The following is a 23003-nucleotide window of genomic DNA, read 5'->3' as shown; positions in this document are numbered from 1 at the left end:
AATCGAAATTATTAGAGGAAGCCTAAACAGGCTAGTTGGTTATTCAATTGAATAATAAATTTGAACACATGGTGAATTTTGTCAGAAGAAAGCTTAATTGAGCCCAAACAGAAGTAGATTTTGATTCTCCAATAGTGTCTTGGATAAAAGGTAAATGGAACTCTATTTGCGCAAAAAGTCGTTGAAATTCGAAGAATTCAAATTCAATTTCGAATTTTCATACTAAATTTTCGAACAAGATGAGGAAAATTTATCAAATATCACACCTAAAAGCTGCTAAAAGATTTAATAAGTGATTATGAAGTGATTAAATAATGGGGCAAGAACAGTAAGTATCGTTGTTCTATTTTTTTCCTCAGAACATGTGAAGACACATTTTGACAGTTGAACACTTCGAAATTCGCACAGAATGTCACTTCCGCTATCTTGCGAAATTATCAAGAAGTAAGAAAGTCTCTTTTTTGAATCTTCAAATATATTTTCGAATTTTTCAAGATCTACTTCTGTACGGAAAGATTATATCTTTAATGACTCCTGCACATATTTTAGATCAGACAAATTTCGTGAAGTCTAAATTCGAATCCCTTTCTTTATCATGCGCTTTCTATATGTCTATCTCATTCTTTCGCACTCTTCTTCTTCTTCTTTTAAGCATCACAACAAATTCAATTTATCTCAATCGAATTTGGAGTGCGAAAGAATCAGATAGACATATGCAAAATGTGTAAGAAAGAAAGGGTTGTAAATTTTGATTTTACGAAATTTTCCTGATCTAAATGTTGTGATGAAGTCACAACAATTCAATTTTGGGCAGTAAAAATTGATATTTTCCAGTCAAAATCAATATTCGTTACTAATGGCTCGAGCACACCTTTTAGATCAGGAAAATTTAATGAAGTCAAAATTCACATCCCTTACTTTCTTAAAAGTGTTGCATGTGTTTATCCCACTCTTTCGCACTCGTATTTTGACCATCACGCTTAATTAAATTTGGCATTGTACAATTGAGCAGTAAAAAGATAAAATTGAGCAGTAATGGCTCCGGCACACCTTTCAGATCAGGATAATTTCACGAAGCCGAAATTCGCATCCCTTTCATTCTCACATGTTTTGTATATGTCTATCTCATTCTCTCGCACTCTTCTTCTTCTTTTAAACATCACTCCAAATTCAATTTAGCTCAATGAAATTTGGTATGTGAAAGAATGAGGCAAAACATGTGAGAAAGAAAGGGTTTCGAATTTCGACTTCGTGAAATTTTTCTGATCTAAAAGCTGTGCCGGAGACATAACTTACAAATCTGAAACAGTGATATTATCGTACAAATTTTAGCAAAGGAAAAATAAAGGGCCTTTTCATTCTATCTGCAACAATTTTAGGTGCTATATATATAAATTAGACCCATTTTTGTAAAGATTTTCTACTGACCATAATTAAATATTTTACTGTTCATTTTAAATTTATTACTGCCCATTTCTTTATTTTTTTACTGGTCATTTGTTTTTTGCCATTAAATTTAGGTCAGTCCAATTTTGAGTCCGAAAGAGTGGGATGGACTTTTGCAAAACTTTTGAGAAAGAAAGGGACACAAAATTTGATTTCATGATATTTTACTAACCGAAATTGATTTTCTACTAGGTTTTAATTTTTATGAACTCTGGCACGCCTTTTAGAACAGGAAAATTTCATGAAATCAAAATTCACATTCCTTTCTTTCTCAAAGGTTTTTGTTATGTCTATCTCACTCTTTTGCATTTTTCTTCTTTTTTATTAACATTACAATAAATTCAATTTAGTTCAAATTAATTTTGAGTGTGACAGAATAGGATAAGACATATTATGCAAAACATTCTATAGTGAAAGTGATAGTGGTAGTTTTGATTTCATTAAATTCTTCTAATTTAAAGGTGTGCCAAAACCATTACCTACTTAAGTAGACTTTTCTACTGACTAAATTAGACTTCCTTATGCTTCTGGCACACCTTTTAGACCAGTAAAATTAAATTTTTTCTAAACTAAATTTGTCGCGAAGTTCAAAAGAAGAAGAAGAATCCGAAAGAGACAGATAGCTCTATGCAAAGCGTTTGAGTTAAAAAGGGGTGTGAATTTTGATTTCATGATTTTTTCCTTGTCTAAAAGGTTGCAGGATCACTTACTGACCAAATTAAATTGATACTGCTTGTTTTAAATTGACCTGTCTTTCGATCGTTTTGCTGATCAAAACTATTTTTTACTGACCAAAATTGAAATTTTTCTAATCATTAACCAAAATATTTCCAATTTTGCTACAGACAAAAATAAATTACAAACTGTATCTAAAATTTTCTAACAGACTGTAGATAAATATATGATTTTCAAGTACAAAAATGATGAGGAAGACGACATGGAGACGTGATATTCCTTTACTTTGTACAAAATTCATGTTAAACATGTTGATATTTTTCATATGTACATTATATAACAGAAGGCTCAGAAGATTTTCTCATACAAACTTACCATCCTCTCACTTTGCTTCATAGGGAAAAATGTTGTTTTTTTTTTTTTGCAACCTCCAACATCGAAGGCTGAATGACGAAGTGGGGACAGGGGGTTGTATGATGGGATGAAAGATAAAATTTCCACGAAAAGCAGACTCTTTTGGGGATGAAATGAATGAAGCGCAAGGGAAAAGTTAAAGTGGATTTGTGTGAATATGAGATGGGATGGTGAGACAAAAGACAGACAAGAGGTTGATGATGTCCTTTGTTAGAGGCACACAAAAATTTCTCTATTATAAAGTTGCCTCTTTAAAAAATTTTTTAAAACATTTTTAATAGTCCTCAAGAACATCATAAGCATTTGGCTCATTATATGAGTGAATATAATCCACAAAGTGTGCATAAAAAGATGGTATTATGCTTGTGGATTTAGAATGCCCTTTTTTAATATAATATTAAATGAATTAAAATTCTCCTCGCCCGGAAAAAAGTAGTGGAATAATTGTAACAATTAGCAGTACCATTAAGACACAAAAACAGCTGAAAGTGACAACAATCAAGTGCATCTGGACACAAAGTCATTGTGTTAGAAGATGAGTTTATGTGGTTTATGTAATGCTCATCATCGTTATCCACAGCATAATCACAATTGTGAAGATAGAAATGCCATTGAACTGTAAAATTGTCTGGTTTTCGTCTGAATGGTGATGATTTCATGTTTGAGTTAGTTTAAATGGTTTAAATGTATTATTATAAATTTTATTATAAATATTTATAAAACTGAATGTTAAAACAAACTGCTAGAATTTTATACAATTTGTCATTGATTATTTTTGATCAAAATTATAATTCGGATTTGCTAAAAAGTAATTCAAAATCATGATATCTTCCTTACATTAGTGATTTTTATTTATTTTTTAACTGCAACAAACTACTAGAAACTATTTTAAAATTAATTTGAATGTTTTCTTAAATACAAACCAATAGATATTAAAACTGTCAAAAATTAAATTAATCTCCGATCTTTTTGTTATTCTGTAAGGTATTAAAAAATTCTGTAACTGCTAGAATGTTTTAAAAATATTAATGATTTTTTTATTATTAATTATTTTCTTGTTTTTAAATATAAAATAGGAACTACAAATACATAGAGATCTTAGATCTGTTTCGGTTTTAACTTTATTTAAGCTTTTCTTTATTTCTAGAGCTTAAAGATGGTTTTAGACATAGTAGATCGGATTGGAGAAGATCATCTTAAGTTCTAGAAATAAGGACAAGCTTTACGATTGGACATGGTAGATCGGATCGGTAAAGACTATCCTTAAGTTTTCCGATGTTTAAAAATGTCTGCAGCAAACTGCTATAAATTGTTGAAGTAACAAGAGCAGGTTCTTAAATATAAATTAATATGAATTAGTTAAGTATTGCGTTGAGGTCTTTGATTTGTTTTCTTCTTAATTTTGTAAGTTTTAAAAAAATTTCTTCAAGAAACTACTAGAAAATGTCATTGGAATTCTGATGAAAGAGAAAATCTTGTTAAATACGAAAAATAATAGTAAAACGAACTGCTAAAGATTACATTAAGATCTTGTATCTATTTTTATCTTTATTTTTCCTAAGGGAAGAGGGATAGCTTTGAATTGGAACACCTTTAAAATAGTGTTTTCTGTTTTTAAATATTTAAATGAAACTAGACCTTACGATGATATAATTTTAGCTCCATAAACCAATTATGGTGTTAACTTATTTTGTAAAACCTATTAAAAGCTTGCAAGAAACTGCTAGAACTTTGTAGAAACTACCCCACAATTATTTCTTGATTAAGTTAAACATATTAACAAACAGAATAAATAACTCCTAACACAAAAAAATGTTCTAATGTTTATTATAACGCTCAGAGGTCCATGGACCGGTAAAGAGCATCATATTTATGTCATAAAACTTATGGTAAGCCTTATGACGTACAAAGTGTTGCCCAATTTCTAAACTTTCTCTTGACATACTTTCATTAGTTTTTATTTAGTTTTTGAACAACTACAAGAATGACGTAGCATAAGTGCTAGAAAGGCTGGCGTGAATTAATGCGTAATTCTGCTTGGTTTTAATAATTTAATTTCTTAAAAATATTGTAGAAATCGAATTAAACAGGCAGGCAGGTAGGGACTTAACTAGAAAACTACTAGAATCCTATTAGAATTATTTCGTTTAGTGAGTAGAAAAACCAAAAAAAATGAACTGAAATCTTTTATAAATTTATTACATTTGACAAAAATTCTTGTTAGCTTGTATTTTTCTAGTAGTATAATAGTGTGTTATACATAATAAAATAAATCAACAAGAATTAAGGCAATAGTCGCAATAGTAGTTAAATTGCCAGACATTGATCATTATACTATGCAAATAACTGAAATAAATATTACGAGATTATCAGATAACTTTCTTATTAAGGATACGAAAGAGAAGTTTGAGGGAAGTCTCAAGGGTTCTTAAGAATGATGAAGGAGAAAGAAAAAATTCAGATAACGAAAATAATTGTCGCATTGCATCCTTTCTTTCCTGTTCCTTTTTTTTATGCGTTTGTAAGTCTTGAAAATCGAAAGCTTTCGCAGAAAATACTCAATAAATCTTCTCAATAAATAGCCAGTCTGTGTTGAATGTTCTATGGAAAATTCTCACATGAATATTTTATAGTTGGTCGGCAAAAAACTACTATAGAGGAGAGAAATAATAAGAAAAAAAGGATAAAAATCTTTCAGCATTATTATACCAATTTTTTTAAGTTGTTCATCTTTTGTCAAGTTCTTTTGGCAACGTTCACTCGTTTTCGATATACTTGAATGAAAAATCAGCTATAAAAAGGCTAGAAGGAGGTGTGAATGGTTCAAAAGGAAAATGTGAAAATTGTTATAGAGACGAAAATCCTGTTCTATTTTTCCAATTTTCAAGTAAATGCTTATTTTTTGACTTTTTGAAAGCTTTTCACTGCCAATCGGAAATGTGTTTAGACATATGGAAAAATGTCTTGTAGCATTTGGTTGTTTTGGAGTCAAATTCTCTGCATATAGATTTTTTTTTTTGAGAAAAAATGAATGTGAACAAAGAGAAAGAGACGAGGGTATCAATAGAAATATTGATAAGAAATATCAATAAAATTCTATGCCAAGGCAAATGTCTGTTCTTTGCTGAAATAAAAAAAGAGGAAACTTTTCTTCAAATAAAGCTGGGGTTAAAATTTAGTTCTCTAATCACGCATGAATTTTATTGACATTTTTTCTTGTTCTATCTCTTCTTTTTTGCAGGAAGACGCCTTAATGAATACATATCGCACTATGAGACACTGAGTTATGATACAAAGCATGTTCATGCGAGTCACAATCGTGCAAAACGATCTGTCACCAAAGATCCCTACGTGTATCTGAGATTTGACGCCCACGGGGAAAATTTTCACATAAGACTCAAGAGAGATGTGACCACTTTTAGTGATAATTTAGTGGTAAGTTACTCATCTTTTCCTCTTTGCCTATTTTTCTCCTCAGTACTTCTTAGAAATGTTAATTTATGGATACGAGTGATTCTGGCAGATGGACACACTGATAAAGAATTATTGGTATTCTGCTCAAGAATTTATCCAATTCTTGGTAGATTTTATTTCAAATGCAGTCAGATTGGGAGATTAAATTTTTAATAGAAATATTAGGTGAGATTCTTAACAATCTCACCTACTATAATCCTAACAAAATTTCATGTCCTCCGATCGCGCTCAAACTTGGCCAAAATGTGTTTCGCCACTTCCTGATCACGAATATATGGGGGGCTAAGTTACGTTCCCGGCCGGCCGGCCGGCCGGCCGTCCGGCCGGCCGTCCGGCCGCTCTTTGGAGCTTAATAGCTCCTAAACTAAAAAAGATATCGACTTGCGGTTTTCGGCAAAGGTTAAATATCGTATGAAAATTGCAACATGGTGCATTGACCCCCCACCCCCCACCCCTCCTTCCGCCATTTTGAAGACCCCCCTTTTTTTGTTTTCTCAATAGCTCCGCCCCTATGGCATTCAGCGGACTCAAATTTTAGTATGTTATAGCTGGGCCTTAGAGCTTTCCATCAATACCAAACTTAAGGTCCCCCGACCCCCCTGACCCGAGCTATAAGGGTCCAAAAAAAATTTCTTAAAATGACCATAACTCCGGTTCTGATTGTCAGAATTTAAAAAATGAGGGCTTTTTGAAAAGCTCTCGTGAAATGCCACTTCCCCTTCTAACAACGCAAGTTCATAAAACCACCGCTAGGGGCGCTATTATTAGAAAGAAAATTTTTAAATCTTAAAAGTTAAATAACTCAAAAATTCCTTATGCAATCGGGCTAAAATTTTAGTATGTTGTAGCCGTTGATTATACCTATCAAACAAAAAAAACCTTAAGTCGATCCATAACCCCTGACCCGAGCTATAAGGGGTCAAAGTTCGAACATTGACCGGCCTCTATCTCCGGTTCTAATTAACATAGCGACCTAAATTTTACCTTTTTGGTTTCGTCTCGATGAGCACTTTCAAATGGAAGTTCAAAAAGTCACCATAGGTGGCGCTGTGATAGCGTCAAAATTCATCGAAATTCAAAGACATTTTTCTCAAAAACGGCATTGTGCAAGTTAATGAAATTTTAGTATGTTGTAGTCCAGTCTAGGACGTTTCCAAAATGGTGCGTAAGTGCGCTGTGGTTTCAATAGAACCGGAGATATGAGGGGTCAAAGTTCACGAAATTCAAAAAATCATATCTCCGGTTCTATGTGACCGATTTTGATGAATGAGGGCTTAAACGAAAGATCTCACCAAATACTACAACTTTCTAAAATATTTGGACTTCGTGGGACCAACACCAGGGGCGCCACAGTCGAAAAACCAATTTCAATATCACATAACCTCAATTATCTCGACTGTCGCTGAACTGATTTTGATGATTATTTCGACATAATTGTAGGGGACATTTGTCTCTACATTTCGCCCATACATCATTTTCCGCTCAGACTGCGCTATCACTCCGATTTTGCCGTTTAAGTGTGAAAAAATTGATTTTTCCCATAATAACGCTTTGAAATCACTCAGATGCCAATTTGACTGCCTCTACTCCACCAAGACACTTAAAATAGGGTTTTAAATGGAAAGTCCCACAAAATACAACAATTCTTTGAAATAGTTGAAGTTCAACAAATGACTACTTGGGGAACTCTGGATGAAAAAACGAGTTAAGAAACAAAAAACCTCGCTTATCTTGGCTTCTGAGTAATCGATGAGTTCAAGTTCTACGGCAAAATTATAGAGAACATTTTGGTCTACATTTCACCCATATATCACTTTTCAGTCAGTTCATCCAAATCCTTGATATTTTGGTTTAAATATAAAATTTGTAGAATTTTTGTAGTAGAAAATTTGTAGTCACCTCACAAGCTTCTTTGAGATAAAAAGAAATTCATCTAACCTTCGTCAATTCAGCAATTCCCATTGTCATCTTCTTAATTTTATTTTAGAGTCTTATTCCATAGAAGCATTAAAAACTTTAAAGATATTCTTGACAAGAACTGATATTACACCACTGCCTGGTTGAAGGTGTGAATATCTGAACATCATTTATCTAATAAATACTTAGAAAGCGAGATAATAAAAATAAAAACATTGGAATATTTGCTGAAATTATTAAAAACGAAAAAAAAACTTCATCTATGGGCGATTGATTGTCAACTTAATGTCAATTAAATCGATTTATAGCTAACTTCATCTACCCAGTGGTCAATCCACAACTGTCTTTGTCATGCCTGACAAATTGTAAGGCATAGTCCACACTAATTTGTAATGCATTTGTAAGATATGCAAGTAATAGATGACATTTGGATTGACAGTAGAGAAAGATGAGCCGACGGTGGATGATACTCGTATTTTTTTTTAGGACATGAATGTCCTTCCGTTGAGCGTCGGTGTATTGGGTGCAATCCAAAATAAAAACACACAATGTACCAGAGTGAAGAAGACACGATAGGTGTCGAAAGCTCTGGTACATTGTGTGTTTTTATTTTGGATTGCACCCAATACACCGACGCTCATCGGAAGGACATTCATGTCCTAAAAAAAAAAAAAAAAAAATTGGACTGACAAGTTGGCTGTCGTCGGGTGTGACATTGACATTTTGACATCCCCATGTGTTGTGAGAACTTAAAATGTATATCAATATTAACTTTATTTATTTATTGACTACATTTAAGGTTTACAAAAATGCAAATTGGGTAGTTATACATATACTTTACATGTATGCATTCAAGGAGGTGACATTAGCTTTTAAAACTGTGACCAGTTTTAGCACAAATTTTTTCCTGTTTTCGTACACATTTCACGAGATATCTTCAAAACTATGTAGGTTGCCAATTTGGGGATTTCGGTTGCCTCTTAATTATTAAACTAGCTTTTATTTTGTATTAGTATTTTTTGTTAATTCATTCTACAATGACAGAAAACAGCTAATGAACTCAAATGTTTTTTCGGCGCGCTAGAAACATGTGGGAAACATAGGAAATGTCATGACCCTGTATGCATTTCTGATGACGAACAAGTGTAAGGTTTATGTACAAATTTCCTATAAGAGACAGTGATAGGGTAAGCATTCATGTCATGCATCAGTCAAGCATACTGTAATGTGTGGATGACCACTGGGTATGGGCGAATGATTGTCAACTAGTTATCAAATTGTAGCAAACTTCATTCATTCATAAGCGTCACGTCATTGTTGAAATCGAGTAGCCACGTCTGGCAAAACAAAAATTAAAAACTGTGAAAATTAAAGAACCTCAAGTGTTTAATTTTATTGAGTAGTGCAAAGTGCTTGTGAAAGTACGTCGATTTATATCTTCCAAAGGTAAATATTTACTTATTACGTTACACTATGCAATATAATATCCCCATAGCAAAATTCAAACAATGAATGAACAAGTGTCCAAATTGCAATAATCCGCGGAATTTGACGCTAAAATTTGATTGTATTAGATGATAAGGGAAGTGTACCAGCGATCGGCAGTGTTCCTCGGATCGTCAGGTTAATACCACATTGTTGCTCCAAATTAAATGATTTTTTAAAAATTATTAGCTACTTTTTACCATTTAACTCTCACAAGAATACAGTGCAGTAACTTAAATTTAATTTATAAAACCAATTTTCCCTGAGACACTTGGTTAAATTTCTGACGATCCGAGGTACAGAGTGCAAGTTTGCAATTACACATATTTTTTATTAATTTAATGTAAAAATTTAAAATTCAAAAGCACAGATATAGTTAAAGGGATCACTAATGTATCAATTAGCAAGCATAAAAATACCAAATAATGTTTTGTGGATTATATTCTTAACTAAATATGGAGCATGTCTCTTAACATTCCGCTCCGAGGTACTCTTCCCTTACTAATAAATGTTTTAAACTAGAAATGAAAACTCTCTAATGATTTTATTAACCTTTGTTTCAGATAAAGCATTGCTGAAGAAGATAGAGATATTTCCGCTCCCTGGCTTGTTCCAGGAGGCGAAGTCGCCCCGGTTGAAACCAAAAATTATGGTTTACAATCGGGAGAAAAGGCTCCGGCCAAACCAAATGTTCACAATTATGTGGAGACATTAAATGGAGGTGCACAAAAAAAAGGTGGAAAAGGTAAAAAAATACCACAAAATTCTCATTTTTTCGCATCAATAGGAATAGAATACCCTATAATTTTTATTACTGGAAATTTTACTCAGGACAATACAAAATTATTTAATGAAATTTCGAATAATAAACAATGTTGTGCCAATGCAGTTGTAAGTATGATTTGGGCATTCGAAACAAAATTAAATAGTTGGTCAAATCATACATTAGACAATATACTTATTGAGGGTAATAAAATTTATTTAGAATTAATGAAAAATGAAACATGTGATTACTTAAATATTGAAAAAATGCCTAAAAATCTAACAGTATTTAATAAAAAATTTGTTTTGAATACTATTCTAAACAAAAATGAACTTCAGGGAGAGATTCTAGGAAAATCGGAAAACCAATCTTTGTTGTTTGCTTTATTATTTTTTTTCAAAAATTATGACTATGGAGTTATTACTTGTAATGATATATGTATTTCAATTTTTAAAATTGAGAAATTATATTACTTTTTTGATAGTCATGGAAGAGGTAAATTTGGTCAATTTGTTACAAGAAATGGAAAATCGGTTTTATGTGGCTATGAAGATCCCAATAAATTATGTAATATTTTGATATATAATTTTTGTTATGGGAACTTTGAGTATAAGGAAGAATTTTGTTTTATAATTACGCCTTGTTCGGTGATTTCAGTTTTTTCAAGTAGTTCTAAAACAAATATCTTGCCTTATACATCAACAAATCACAATTCAAGTTTACAAAACAGAATTTGTATGGATACCCAAAATACAGAAATTATATCTCAAAACAATTACGAAATAAAAAATTCAAATGAAATTTCAGATAAAAAAAAGAAAACTTGCAAAAAAAATTCAAAAAAACAGTTAAAAATTGCAAAAAAAAGCGCATACCTCCAGAAGAGAGACAATGAAAGACGAAAACAGCAACATTCAAAAGAAAGAAAAGAAAATTTAAAAAAAAAGGAAATGGAAAACAAAAGGAGGAAATTAATGCTTAAAGAGGAACGGGAAAGAGATTCAAATAAAAAAAAACTGGAAACTGAAAGGAGAAAAAAAATGCATAAAGAGGAACGGGAAAGAGATTCAAATAAAAAAAAACTGGAAAACGAGAGGAGAAAATTAATGCATAAAGAGGAACGGGAAAGAGATCCAAAGAAAAAAAAACTGGAAAATGAAAGGAGGAAATTAATGCTTAAAGAGGAACGGGAAAGAGATTCAAATAAAAAAAAACTGGAAAACGAGAGGAGAAAATTAATGCATAAAGAGGAACGGGAAAGAGATCCAAAGAAAAAAAAACTGGAAAACGAAAAGAGAAAATTAATGCATAAGGAGGAACGGGAAAGAGATCCAAAGAAAAAAAAACTGGAAAACGAAAAGAGAAAATTAATGCATAAGGAGGAACGGGAGAGAAATCCTAAGAAAAAAAGGAAAGAAAACGACATTCGAAAAAGAAAACATCAGCTGGAACGAGAAAAGAACCCCAAAAAGAGAGCATTAGAGAATGCTGATAGGAGGAAAAGACATCAAACTGAACGAAGGAATCCAAAAGTAAGTAAGCTTGAAAATATTCTCAGAAAAATTAGGTATGAAAAAGCATTGCATGCCACCGTAAACAAAATTCCTAAATCTTTTACTTTAATGATTAACAAGCAATTTAAAAACAAAAAAGTTAGGTGTATATCAGTGAGACTACAGTCATTTAAAAGAATACGTAGAACAAAGCGAAGGGATATATACAAAAATAGGAAAACATTCAAAGGAATTAAGAAAAAATATAATGCTAAAGATAAGAATAATTCATATGAATATCAAGTACTTAATTTCAGAGACAAACTAAAAAATAAACTTAAAAAAAATATTAAAGACACGAATAGGTCAAAAAATAATACTATTTTAGATTTTCTTAAGGCAAAAAAAGATGTACCAGAATATATTTGTGGATGTTGCGAAGGCTTGTTCTTCGAACGTTCAGTTAAGAAATTAAACATTGAAAAATGTAAATATTCCGATAAAAATTATCTTAATAATATTTTACTTATATCTGAATATTGTTGTACAACTTGTCTAAATTCCTTAAATAAAAACAAATTACCACCTTTAGCAATAGTAAATGGTCTCTCATTTCCAGAAATTCCAGAATGCATTAGCAAATTAACTGACCTTGAGGAAAGAATGGTTGCACCATTTATAAATTTTATGGAAATACGCGAATTAAAAAAATATGTATTAAATCCTCAGAAAGGTTTGAAAGGCAGCGTAGTACATATCCCCGTTGAAGTGAATAATATGACAAGTGTTTTACCGAGAACATTTGACAACATGTCAACAGTTCAAGTAAAATTAAAAAGACACATTGATCACAAGTCACATTATATGTTTGAAACTGTAAGACCAGCCGTTGTAATAGAGGCTTTACAATATTTGGAGCATACACCATTATATAAACTATTTAAAATTAAAATTGACAAAAATTATATCAATTATATGAAAAATACTGAAGAAATTGAATTCATCGTTGACCAAGATGATAATGACAAAATTAAATCAGTATATAGTTTGGAAACACAAATTGACAAACATCTTTATAATCATGTCAAAGATATATATAGCATAGATACACAATTAGATATCAACATTGAAAAAAATATTCCAGTTGCCAATTATGATATCAAACATCATGAAATTGATACACAAACCCAAGAGATAAAAGGTAGCGAAATTGACCAAAAAATTCAATCCATTTATAGTAAGGATACACAGGTTGATATTCAATTTAAAAATCATATCAACAGTATTACTGATATGCCATTAGAAAATAAAATACAAAATGAAATTTATAATATAGTTGATACGGATACAAAACTTCATAACGATGAAGGAGATCCCCAGAATAATGAAATTATATGCTCAAACAGTATAGATTCACAACTACAAATTCAAACTAAAAATAATAATGTTTCAAACAAGTATGCTAAAATGATTCCAATTCAGCCAAGTGATCCTAAAATCGAAAAAATATGTTTATCTGAACAATATAGTAATGAATATAACGGTATTTTTAAAGAAATTCTTGATCCTTCGGAATATCTTCAAGATATACATATAAATTTATTTATGGAAATGGCGAATAAAAATTTTCCAAATTTCATGCAGAGCGTTTTACTTATGCTTTCAGAAGATTTATTAGAACACGTTATTCAAATTGATGAATCAAGTAGATGTGTTCAAATAGTCTTTTTGGAACCAAAAGGACTTTCAGAGATTGGTCATTGGATAACCACTTTGTACGATGAGGGTAATATATATGTGTATGATTCTCTAGGTTGGAATAGACTGGACGAAAAATCTACAAGATTTTTATCAAAATTATACCCAGAAGCAATGAAAGCTGGTCGTATAACATTTCCAAAAACTAATCAGCAAATCGACGGTACCTCTTGCGGAATTCACGCTATAGCAAACAGTATAACTCTTTTAAATAATATAAATCCTAGTAATATAATTTATGAAAATACAAAACTACGCAGACACTTGTACAATATATTTAATAGTGGTAGAATAACTATGTTTCCAACGACAGTATCTAATAAACATAATAGCAACGAAGAAATTATTTATATGGATTTAAGTAATATTGAAAATAGTATTTATGATGACTCAAACGAAATTTCAATCAAAAATAATGAAAATTTGAAAGTAATTTTAAATCCTATGGAGTATATTAATGATTTTCACGTGGATCAATTTAATTATATTGCAAACAGACAATTTAACAATAATATAATGCAAAGTACTTTATATATGCGAACTGCAAATGGCGTTAATCGTGTAAAGAATATATCGGAAAATAATAGAAACATACAATTACTTTTTTTGAAACCACAAAAAGGTTTAAAAATTGGTCACTGGGTTACAACATTACATGAGGGAGGTAAAATTTATGTGTATGACTCTTTGCATCTCAACCATCTTGATGAGGATTGCATTAGCTTTTTAACAAAAATTTACCCAAAAACAATGGAAGCAGGTCATGTAAACATTAGTTTTGAGAAAACTGACCAGCAAATTGATAAAATCTCATGTGGCTTACATGCTATAGCTAATAGTGTAAGTCTTTTACAAAATATAAATCCCAGTAATATCGTTTATAATAAAAATGAAATGCGTAAACATTTATACAATATATTCACAACTGGAATAATTACTATGTTTCCTTTAATACAAAATAGCAATTATTGCACCAACTCAAATATTTGGGAAGACGAAGAATACAAAACTATGCAAAATTCTCAAAGTGACTCACGTAATGATTTTGTCTTAAATAAACTCGAAGACATTTTTGACGAAGAAAATAACGTACAAAATGAAGATGTTATGCTGTTAAATCTAAATCAAATTGAAGCTGAACAAACAAAAATTCAAATATTTGCGCCTGGGCAAGGAAAACGTCCTGTGTATGCTCACTCTCAAAAATATTTAGAGGAACTCTCATTTCCTAAAATTTACTGTGGTCATAAAATTGAAAATGAAAGTCTTTCATATGCGCAACGTGTAAAATCTGAATTAAGACGAAGAGATAGGAGATGTAGTACACCCATAAAAGTTCTGTACATGGCCAATCAAAAATTACAACGATCAATTTATAGTATTGCAAACACTTGTTTAAGAAAATCTAAAAATGTAAATAATTTAACTGCAGCTGATGTTGTTAGTGATGCAAAACTGAGTAAATTGATAGAACATGATGACGGTTATAGATTTATGAAAACAAATCAACTCACTCCCGCATACTGGGCAGAAAAACAAAATCTCTTAATGACGATGTTTAGACAATTAGGAAGGCCGGCAATATTTTTAACATTGACTTGTTCAGAAATATATTGGCCAGAATTAATTCAAGAACTTGCTAAAAATGAAGGCAAGAACCTATCAATTGAAGAAAGTATGTTATTAGATAAAGGAACCAAAACACGCCTTGTGCAAAATGATCCAGTCACTTGTGTCAGATATTTTGAGAATAGGGTTAACAATTTAATGAAAATGCTAAGAATTGACCCAATCACTAATCCTGGAAAATGTGGTCCTTTTAGACATTACTTTGTAATTGACTCTTTCCAAAGAACAGAATTTCAAATGAGAGGTAGTCCCCATCAACACATTCTTTTATGGCTCAACAATTTTCCCATATTAAACGAAGACGATCCTACATCTTTCGAAAAAGTTATTGAAATTATTGATAGCTTCATTACATGTCAATATAAAGACCCAGATGAATATCCATATATCAAAAAACAAATGCATGTTCATTCAAGCACGTGTTATAAAGGAAAGAAGGAAAAATGTCGATTTAATTTCCCAATGCCACCGCTAGACAAAACCGAAATTCTAAGACCAGTTGCAAATGAGGATAAGAGTCCAACAATGTCTATCAAAATGGAGAACTATTACATTAAGATTATGAACTTAACAAAATATTTTTCTAAAAAATATGTTGATATGACTTTTGATGAAATTTTGCAAAAATTAGAAATGACCAGAGAAGAATATATAATGGCACTGAGGTATCATATCAAACGCACGAAAATGTTTCTCAAACGCAGTAGCTTGGAAGTAAATATCAACGCATATAATGTGGACATTATGAATTGCTTAGAATCCAATATGGATATACAATTTGTTGCTGAGGTTTACGCACTTGCGAAATATGTTGTAGATTACATAAGTAAATCAGAAGCGGGAGTGTCTAAAATTCTAAAAGATATCATGCAAGAAATGAGTGTAAAAGGTGATTTCACATTACATCAGAAAATGCGTAAATATTGTAATGGTTTTCTGAATAGTAAATTAGTAACAGCACCGGAAGCAGCATATTACGGTTTGCAACTACCGCTATCACAATGCAGCAGAGGAAATATTTATATTAATACCCGTCCTATTAATGAACGTGTCAGAATGTTGAAAACTAAGAAACAACTTCAAAAACTGCCGATTGATTCAACGGACATATTTGCGGAAAATATTATGGTAAAGTATAGTAACCGCAAGGAAGAATGGGAAAGGCTAACTTTGATTGAATTTGCAGCAGACTATTATACAAAAAATACTACAAATGATGACGATGATGTTAATGATGATGATGGCATTAACGATGGCGAAAAAGATCACGAGTTATCAAAAAGGAAGAGATCAAAAATTGTACGTTATAGCAGATACAAGGAAGAACAAGACCCAGACAATTTCTATCGTGAGCATCTTATGCTTTTCCTACCGTGGCGCAATGAAGAAGATGAAGTAGAAAATTGTAACCACGTACAAAAGTACTTGAATAATATACATGATATAAATAAGGTTAAAAATAAATTTACATTTTTAACTGAAGACGTTGAAGACGCTATACATCGAGCAATTAAAGAACTTCAAGTAGATGATGAGGACAGGAGGGATAACGAAAATTCAAATCAAAATGATCCAGTTGATAGGGAACAAGAAGTAGATATATTTTCAGACATAGAGGACAACATTGAAAATAATAATTCTAAGAAATATACTTGTCCAGTAAGAATTACAAAAGATGAAATTTGTGAAAATATGAAAACATTAAACGAAAAACAACGAGAAATAGTAATGTACATTTATCAGAGCTTGAAGACTGAAAAAAATTTGCCACTTAGAATATTCATATCTGGTTCAGCTGGAGTAGGAAAATCACGTGTCATAAGTTGCATATATCAATTAGTCACACATTATTATGATAATTTACCTGGCAGTAATCCTGAATCCATAAAAGTTTTGCTTTGTGCACCATCAGGAATGGCAGCATTTTTGATAAGTGGAATGACCATACATTCAGCGTTTTGTCTCCCAATCATGCAGCATACAAAATCAGATCGCCTCTCAGATGATATTGCGAATACAATTCGAGCTAAATTATTGGATGTCAAGTTAATTATAATAGACGAAATATCCATGGTGGGAGCAAATGCATTTGCCAAGATTGATGCAAGAATGAATCAGATCTTTGGTGAAAACAAAAGTTTTGCTGGAAAATCCGTAATAGTGGTCGGAGATTTAAACCAACTACCACCTGTAAAAGATAGACACATTTTCCGTTCACCAACATCAAGTGAACTAGCACCAATATTAGATGACAATCCGCTATGGGAGGAATTCAAATACTATGAATTAACGGAAATAATGCGACAAAGAGATGATTTATCATTCACTATAGCACTTAATAACTTAGTTAAAGGAAAAATGACTGAAATTGACATCAATTTAATAAAGTCAAGGACTGTTAATAACGGTGATCACATTCCTATAAATGCTATGAGACTCTATGCATATAACAAAAATGTTGAAAATTACAATGAAGAAAGGATTACAAACAGTTCTGGTGAATTTTATAGTGTCATTGCAGAAGATCGAATTATTGATAAAGTTTCAGAAAAGCAACATATTGATATAATGAATCAAGTTCAATCTAAAAATGTCAGAGATACAGGTGGATGTCCATATGAATTGAAATTAAAACTAGGAATTAGATACATGATTACTAATAATATAGACATAGAAGATGGACTTGTAAACGGGGCTACTGGCACTCTCCGCCATTTAACATATGATGAAACAAATACTGTAACAATCGCTTGGTTAGAATTTCCAGAAGAAAGAGTAGGACGAAAATTAAGGAACGAAGCACGACATCGAAAATATAACCGGGAAAAAAAATTAGAAAATAATCTAACACCAATAGAAAAAACAAAAATTCTATTTTATCTCAGTGCAAGAAACCCCAGGCAAATATCGAGGAAACAATTTCCGTTGCGACCAGCAGAGTCTGCTACAATACATAAAGTTCAAGGCCAAACCTATACTTCACTTTGTCTGGACTTCACGAAAGGCGAATTTCTTAGTAGGAAACTATTATATGTTGCTATAAGTAGAGTTACATCACTATCTGGATTATATATCATTGGTCAATTTAAACCACCAAAACCACCAGCAGTTTTAGATCAAGTTGATTTAGAAATTGATAAGTTAAAAACTCAAAAATATCTTAAATTACCCATGAATGAATTATTCGAAAACAACAAGCACAATATAAAAATTTGTTATCACAATATTTTGTCACTAAATAAACATTTTGTAGATATAGATGCAGATGTATGGTACAAAAATTATGACGTAATCATACTTTCAGAAACAAAGACAAAGAAGGAAAACAATAATATTCCCTGTATAAATAACTATAGTATATTGTACAGGAAAGATAATGAATTTGAGAATATAGGAGGACTACTATCTTATGTTAAAAATAAACATAATTTTGAAATTAGAGTAAGTTTTGAAGAAAGCCAATATGATATTCACAATAAATTTAGTATTAATCTATTTGTTATTGAAATAAACAACAAAATATCTGTTATTACTGGTTATAAATCACCACAGGTTCCATTTGAAAAATTTAAAATAACATTTGAAAAAATATACTCTCAAATATCAAATGATCACAGTGTAATACTCATGGGAGATTTTAATTTTAATGTTCTTCAAGGCTTTGAACAAACTCAATTTCTGAAATTCTTAAAAGCTTACAATATGAATAACGAACTAAACCCTGCAGAAATAACTACGAAACATGGAAATCAGTTAGATATAATATTTAGTAAAACAAAATACGATATTAAAGCAGGAATATATGAATCATATTTTTCGGACCATAAGCCAATATACTTTTTTGCCGAGGTTAAAACCCATGAATAGACATCGTTTACTGGTTTATGGGTTTGAATTTCTTTTGAATAAAAAAAAATTATTATTATTATTTAAATCTAGAGAAGATTAATGACGTCTACAACTGATAACACGTCTATAACTTTTAAAATGCTTTTTTTTTAATTACACGTTTCTGCCTACAACGGTAAAAAAAAATTCTTAAAAAAAGCTTTTTTTTTACAAGTATTGCTCCCAAGTGTATAAAAGAGGCTATAACTCAGTGTACTTTATTAACATTTACTGTTTCTTGAGTAGTATTATTTATTCCATTCATTCATTTCAGTGATTTTCAACACTTAATACCGGATGAGATCTTGGACTTAGGAAACTTAGAGATATCTTCCACACATCTTGATCTTTTGGTACTTCAGGAAAGTATTCGGATCCAATTTCAAACAAGATTAGGATATTTCTACAGCTACCTTCTCCAAGGTCCGCCTAAAAAGGCTGACAACCCATTATAATGACTTGCAAGTCTCGATAATCTTTACATAAGCGCTTACATGACTATATCAACGCAGCTGTGATTTTCAACACCGAAGAAATAATTTGACAAAAACATTTAATCTAAATAACATTATTGTATGTTAGTTTGTTAGCTAAATCGAAATAGCTTTAAATTATATTTAGGACTAAAGACGACAAACGTAATGTATATATCTTGGCAAAAACAGAATTGGAATAAATCTAAATTTCATATTTAAAAATGTTACTGAGATAATTATGTTTTCACTTTTATTGTGTTCTTGTTTGAGTACAAAAATCAGGGAAGATGAATCGAGAGGGAGTTAATTGTCCTAAATTTGTGAATCTTAGTGCCTATCTGTTTTTTATCTGTTGAAAAGAATAGTTGACGATATGATTATGCTGATATCTGAGATGATATGGGATTGCTGCATCACATTAGTAGAACAGCATCGTTAAAGCATCTATCAAAGCATCGTCGAGAACCCGCATAATATTCAAAGTGGGTTCAGGAATAGATGAAATTTTTGGTCGCTTGGAAAATTACAATGTTGGCAATTTCCAATTTCACAGCTGACATGTAATTAGATAGAGCCTTCAATGTTATACTAACAATTGTCATAGAAAAATTTGACTCAGCTTGCGTTAATGGATGTTAAGATCAGAGTAATTAAGTTGGGATGTGGTACAGAAATTATTTGACAGATCTTTCCTACAAGAGTTTTCCAACGGTCATGGTGTGGAGTGGATCTTTTGGAGAAATTAACAATAGAAACGAAATTTCTGGATTAACAATTTTGCGCTTATTGCTCTACAGGGCTGAAAGCTCTAAATTTTGCAATAGCTTGCCTAATTAGCTTCAGTGTTGGTTAAATGAATATTTTTCAATTTTTTAATTTAAAAAAAAATGTTTGGAGTATTCTATTTTTTTTTAATGAACAAACACAAAAATTAGGAAAACAGAATCTATACGAAGATTCCTCAACTTATGAATCTTGCTACTAATTTCATTTTTTAAGATAATAATAATAGATAAAAAAATCTTTTCAAAAAAATCATCTATTAATCTGTATGAATCTAATTTCAAAATATGAATATTCTATCTGAAGTATTTCTGGTACATTGACTGAATGGGTTAATATTATTTGAAATTTAAAATTATATTTGTGAAGTTGCCTACAAATTGATCGTAAACCAACTTCACTTTGAAATTGGTTTATTGTCAATCTGTAGCCAACTTTACTTACAAGATTGTAGACGTCAAATTAAGAACTTGAATTTTGCGTGAAGTTCCCATAAATAAACCACGGATCGACAACACCGCTGAAAAACATGGAGGATATGGAGAAAGAGTTTTTCCAAAAGTTGGAAGCTCTTAAGGAGCTCCACTCAAGGATCTCAGAAAGAGCCACGGTTCTTAGGCTGGAAGTATCAGAATTTCTGGAAGAAATTGAAAAGGCTTCACTGTCGGAGTTTGGTAATAAAAATAGTGAGATGATCAAGAAGCTCACCTTATATTACAAAACACAAATCAATTCTAATTAATTTTAATTTCTTTGCAGGAAAACTTTCAATAAAAAAAGACATGCTGAAGAAAATTCAAAAACTGACGACAATTAATTAATTCAAAAATTATTTAAAACAGATTTGAAATAAAAAAAAAAACTTTAAAAACTATTTTAATGCACGATTTTCCTCTAAGAAATTTGTCCGGAGGTGGTATTATACATCATACGTATTCATGGTATTTATTGGTATTTATTGGTATTTATTTATCATGGTATTTAGGTGGTATTATACATCATACGCAAATTGAATAATTTCAGATGATTTATTCTTGGGCAATGGATATCCGAATTTCTGTCGGGAATGGATTTTTAGTTACTTTAGTCCTTCAATTACTTGGAAAAAATAGTCAGACAGAGATTCAAAGGGACAGATAATCCTAACCGGCTTATGTAGGTGAGATTCTTAACGTAAGCTAACTCGGAGTGCATGCAAATTCGATTTAGAGCTGAAGTAGGGAGACGCCATTCAGTTATCTTGAATAAAATTCGTGAAATTATACAAATTTTGTATTTAAACCAAAATATCAAGGATTTGGATGAACTGACAGAAAAGTGTTATATGGGTGAAATGTAGACCAGAATGTTCTCTATAATTTTTCCATAGAACATGATCTCATCGATTACTCAGAAGCCAAGATAATCGAGGTTTTTTGTTTCTTAACTCGTTTTTTATCCATCAGAGTGCCCCAAGTAGTCATTTGTTGAACTTCAACTATATCAAAGAATTGTTGTATTCTGTGGGATTTTCCATTTAAAACCCTATTTTAAGTGTCTTGGTGGAGTAGAGGCAGTCAAATTGGCATCTGAGTGATTTCAAAGCGTTATTATGGGAAAAATCAATTTTTTCACACTTAAACGGCAAAATCGGAGTGATAGCGTAGTCTGACCGGAAAATGATGTATGGACGAAATGTAGAGACAAATGTGCTCTACAATTATGTCGAAGCAATCATCAAAATCGGTTCAGCGACAGTCGAGATAATTGAGGTTATGTGATATTGAAATTCGTTTTTTGACTGTGGCGCCCCTGGTGTTGGTCCCACGAAGTTCAAATGTTCTAGAAAGTTGTAGTATTTGGTGAGATCTTTCGTTTAAGCCCTCATTCATCAAAATCGGTCACATAGAACCGGAGATATGATTTTTTAAATTTTGTGAACTTTGACCCCTCATATCTCCGGTTCTATTGAAACCACAGCGCGCATACGCACCAGTTTGGAAACGTCCTAGACTGGACTACAACATACTAAAATTTCATTAACTTGCACAATGCCGTTTTTGAGAAAAGTGACTTTGAATTTCGATGAATTTTGACGCTATCACAGCGCCACCTGTAGTGACTTTTTGAACTTCCATCTGAAAGTGCTCATCGAGACGAAACCAAAAAGGTAAAATTTAGGTCGATATGTTAATTAGAACCGGAGATAGAGGCCGGTCAATGTTCGAACTTTGACCCCTTATAGCTCGGGTCAGGGGTTATGGATCGACTTAAGGTTTTTTTTGTTTGATAGGTATAATCAACGGCTACAACATACTAAATTTTCAGCCCGATTGCATAAGGAATTTTTGAGTTATTTAACTTTTAAGATTTAAAAATTTTCTTTTTAATAATAGCGCCCCTAGCGGTGGTTTTATGAACTTGCGATGTTAGAAGAGGAAGTGGCATTTCACGAGAGCTTTCCAAAAAGCCCTCATTTTTTAAATTCTGACAATTAGAACCGGAGTTATGGCCATTTTAAGAAATTTTTTTTGGACCCTTATAGCTCGGGTCAGGGGGGTCGGGGGACCTTAAGTTTGGTATTGATGGAAAGCTCTAAGGCCCAGCCATAACATACTAAAATTTGAGCCCGCTCGATGCCATAGGGCCGGAGCTATTGAGAAAACAAAAAAAGGGGGGTCTTCAAAATGGCGGAAGGAGGGGTGGGGGGTGGGGGGTCAATGCACCATGTTGCAATTTTCATACGATATTTAACCTTTGCCGAAAACCGCAAGTCGATATCTTTTTTAGTTTAGGAGCTATTAAGCTCCAAAGAGCGGCCGG

The 23003-nt window shown here is 31.7% G+C and overlaps 2 protein-coding genes across 11 annotated transcripts in view; both read left to right on the top strand.

The window, feature by feature from the left end:
- LOC129807335 (disintegrin and metalloproteinase domain-containing protein 10) overlaps nt 1–23003 on the top strand; it is a 107495-nt gene that overhangs the window by 52425 nt on the left and 32067 nt on the right. For all 10 annotated transcript variants that reach the window (XM_055856541.1, XM_055856533.1, XM_055856539.1 and 7 more), the window contains exon 4: nt 5777–5970. In XM_055856541.1, coding sequence (XP_055712516.1) covers nt 5777–5970 — 194 coding nt within the window. The remainder of the gene's footprint in view (nt 1–5776; nt 5971–23003) is intronic.
- LOC129807337 (uncharacterized) lies at nt 8771–21054 on the top strand. The gene is made up of 2 exons (XM_055856542.1): nt 8771–11706; nt 19217–21054. Exons 1-2 carry the CDS (start codon nt 10309–10311, stop codon nt 19217–19219), a joined length of 1401 nt encoding a protein of 466 aa, XP_055712517.1. The 5' UTR covers nt 8771–10308; the 3' UTR covers nt 19220–21054.

The sequence above is a fragment of the Phlebotomus papatasi genome, chromosome 3 (genome assembly GCF_024763615.1).
Source record: "Phlebotomus papatasi isolate M1 chromosome 3, Ppap_2.1, whole genome shotgun sequence".
In the NCBI taxonomy this organism is placed as follows: domain Eukaryota; kingdom Metazoa; phylum Arthropoda; class Insecta; order Diptera; family Psychodidae; genus Phlebotomus; species Phlebotomus papatasi.
The sequence above is the reverse complement of the archived record's forward strand: the minus strand, read 5'-3'. Positions and strand labels throughout refer to the sequence as shown.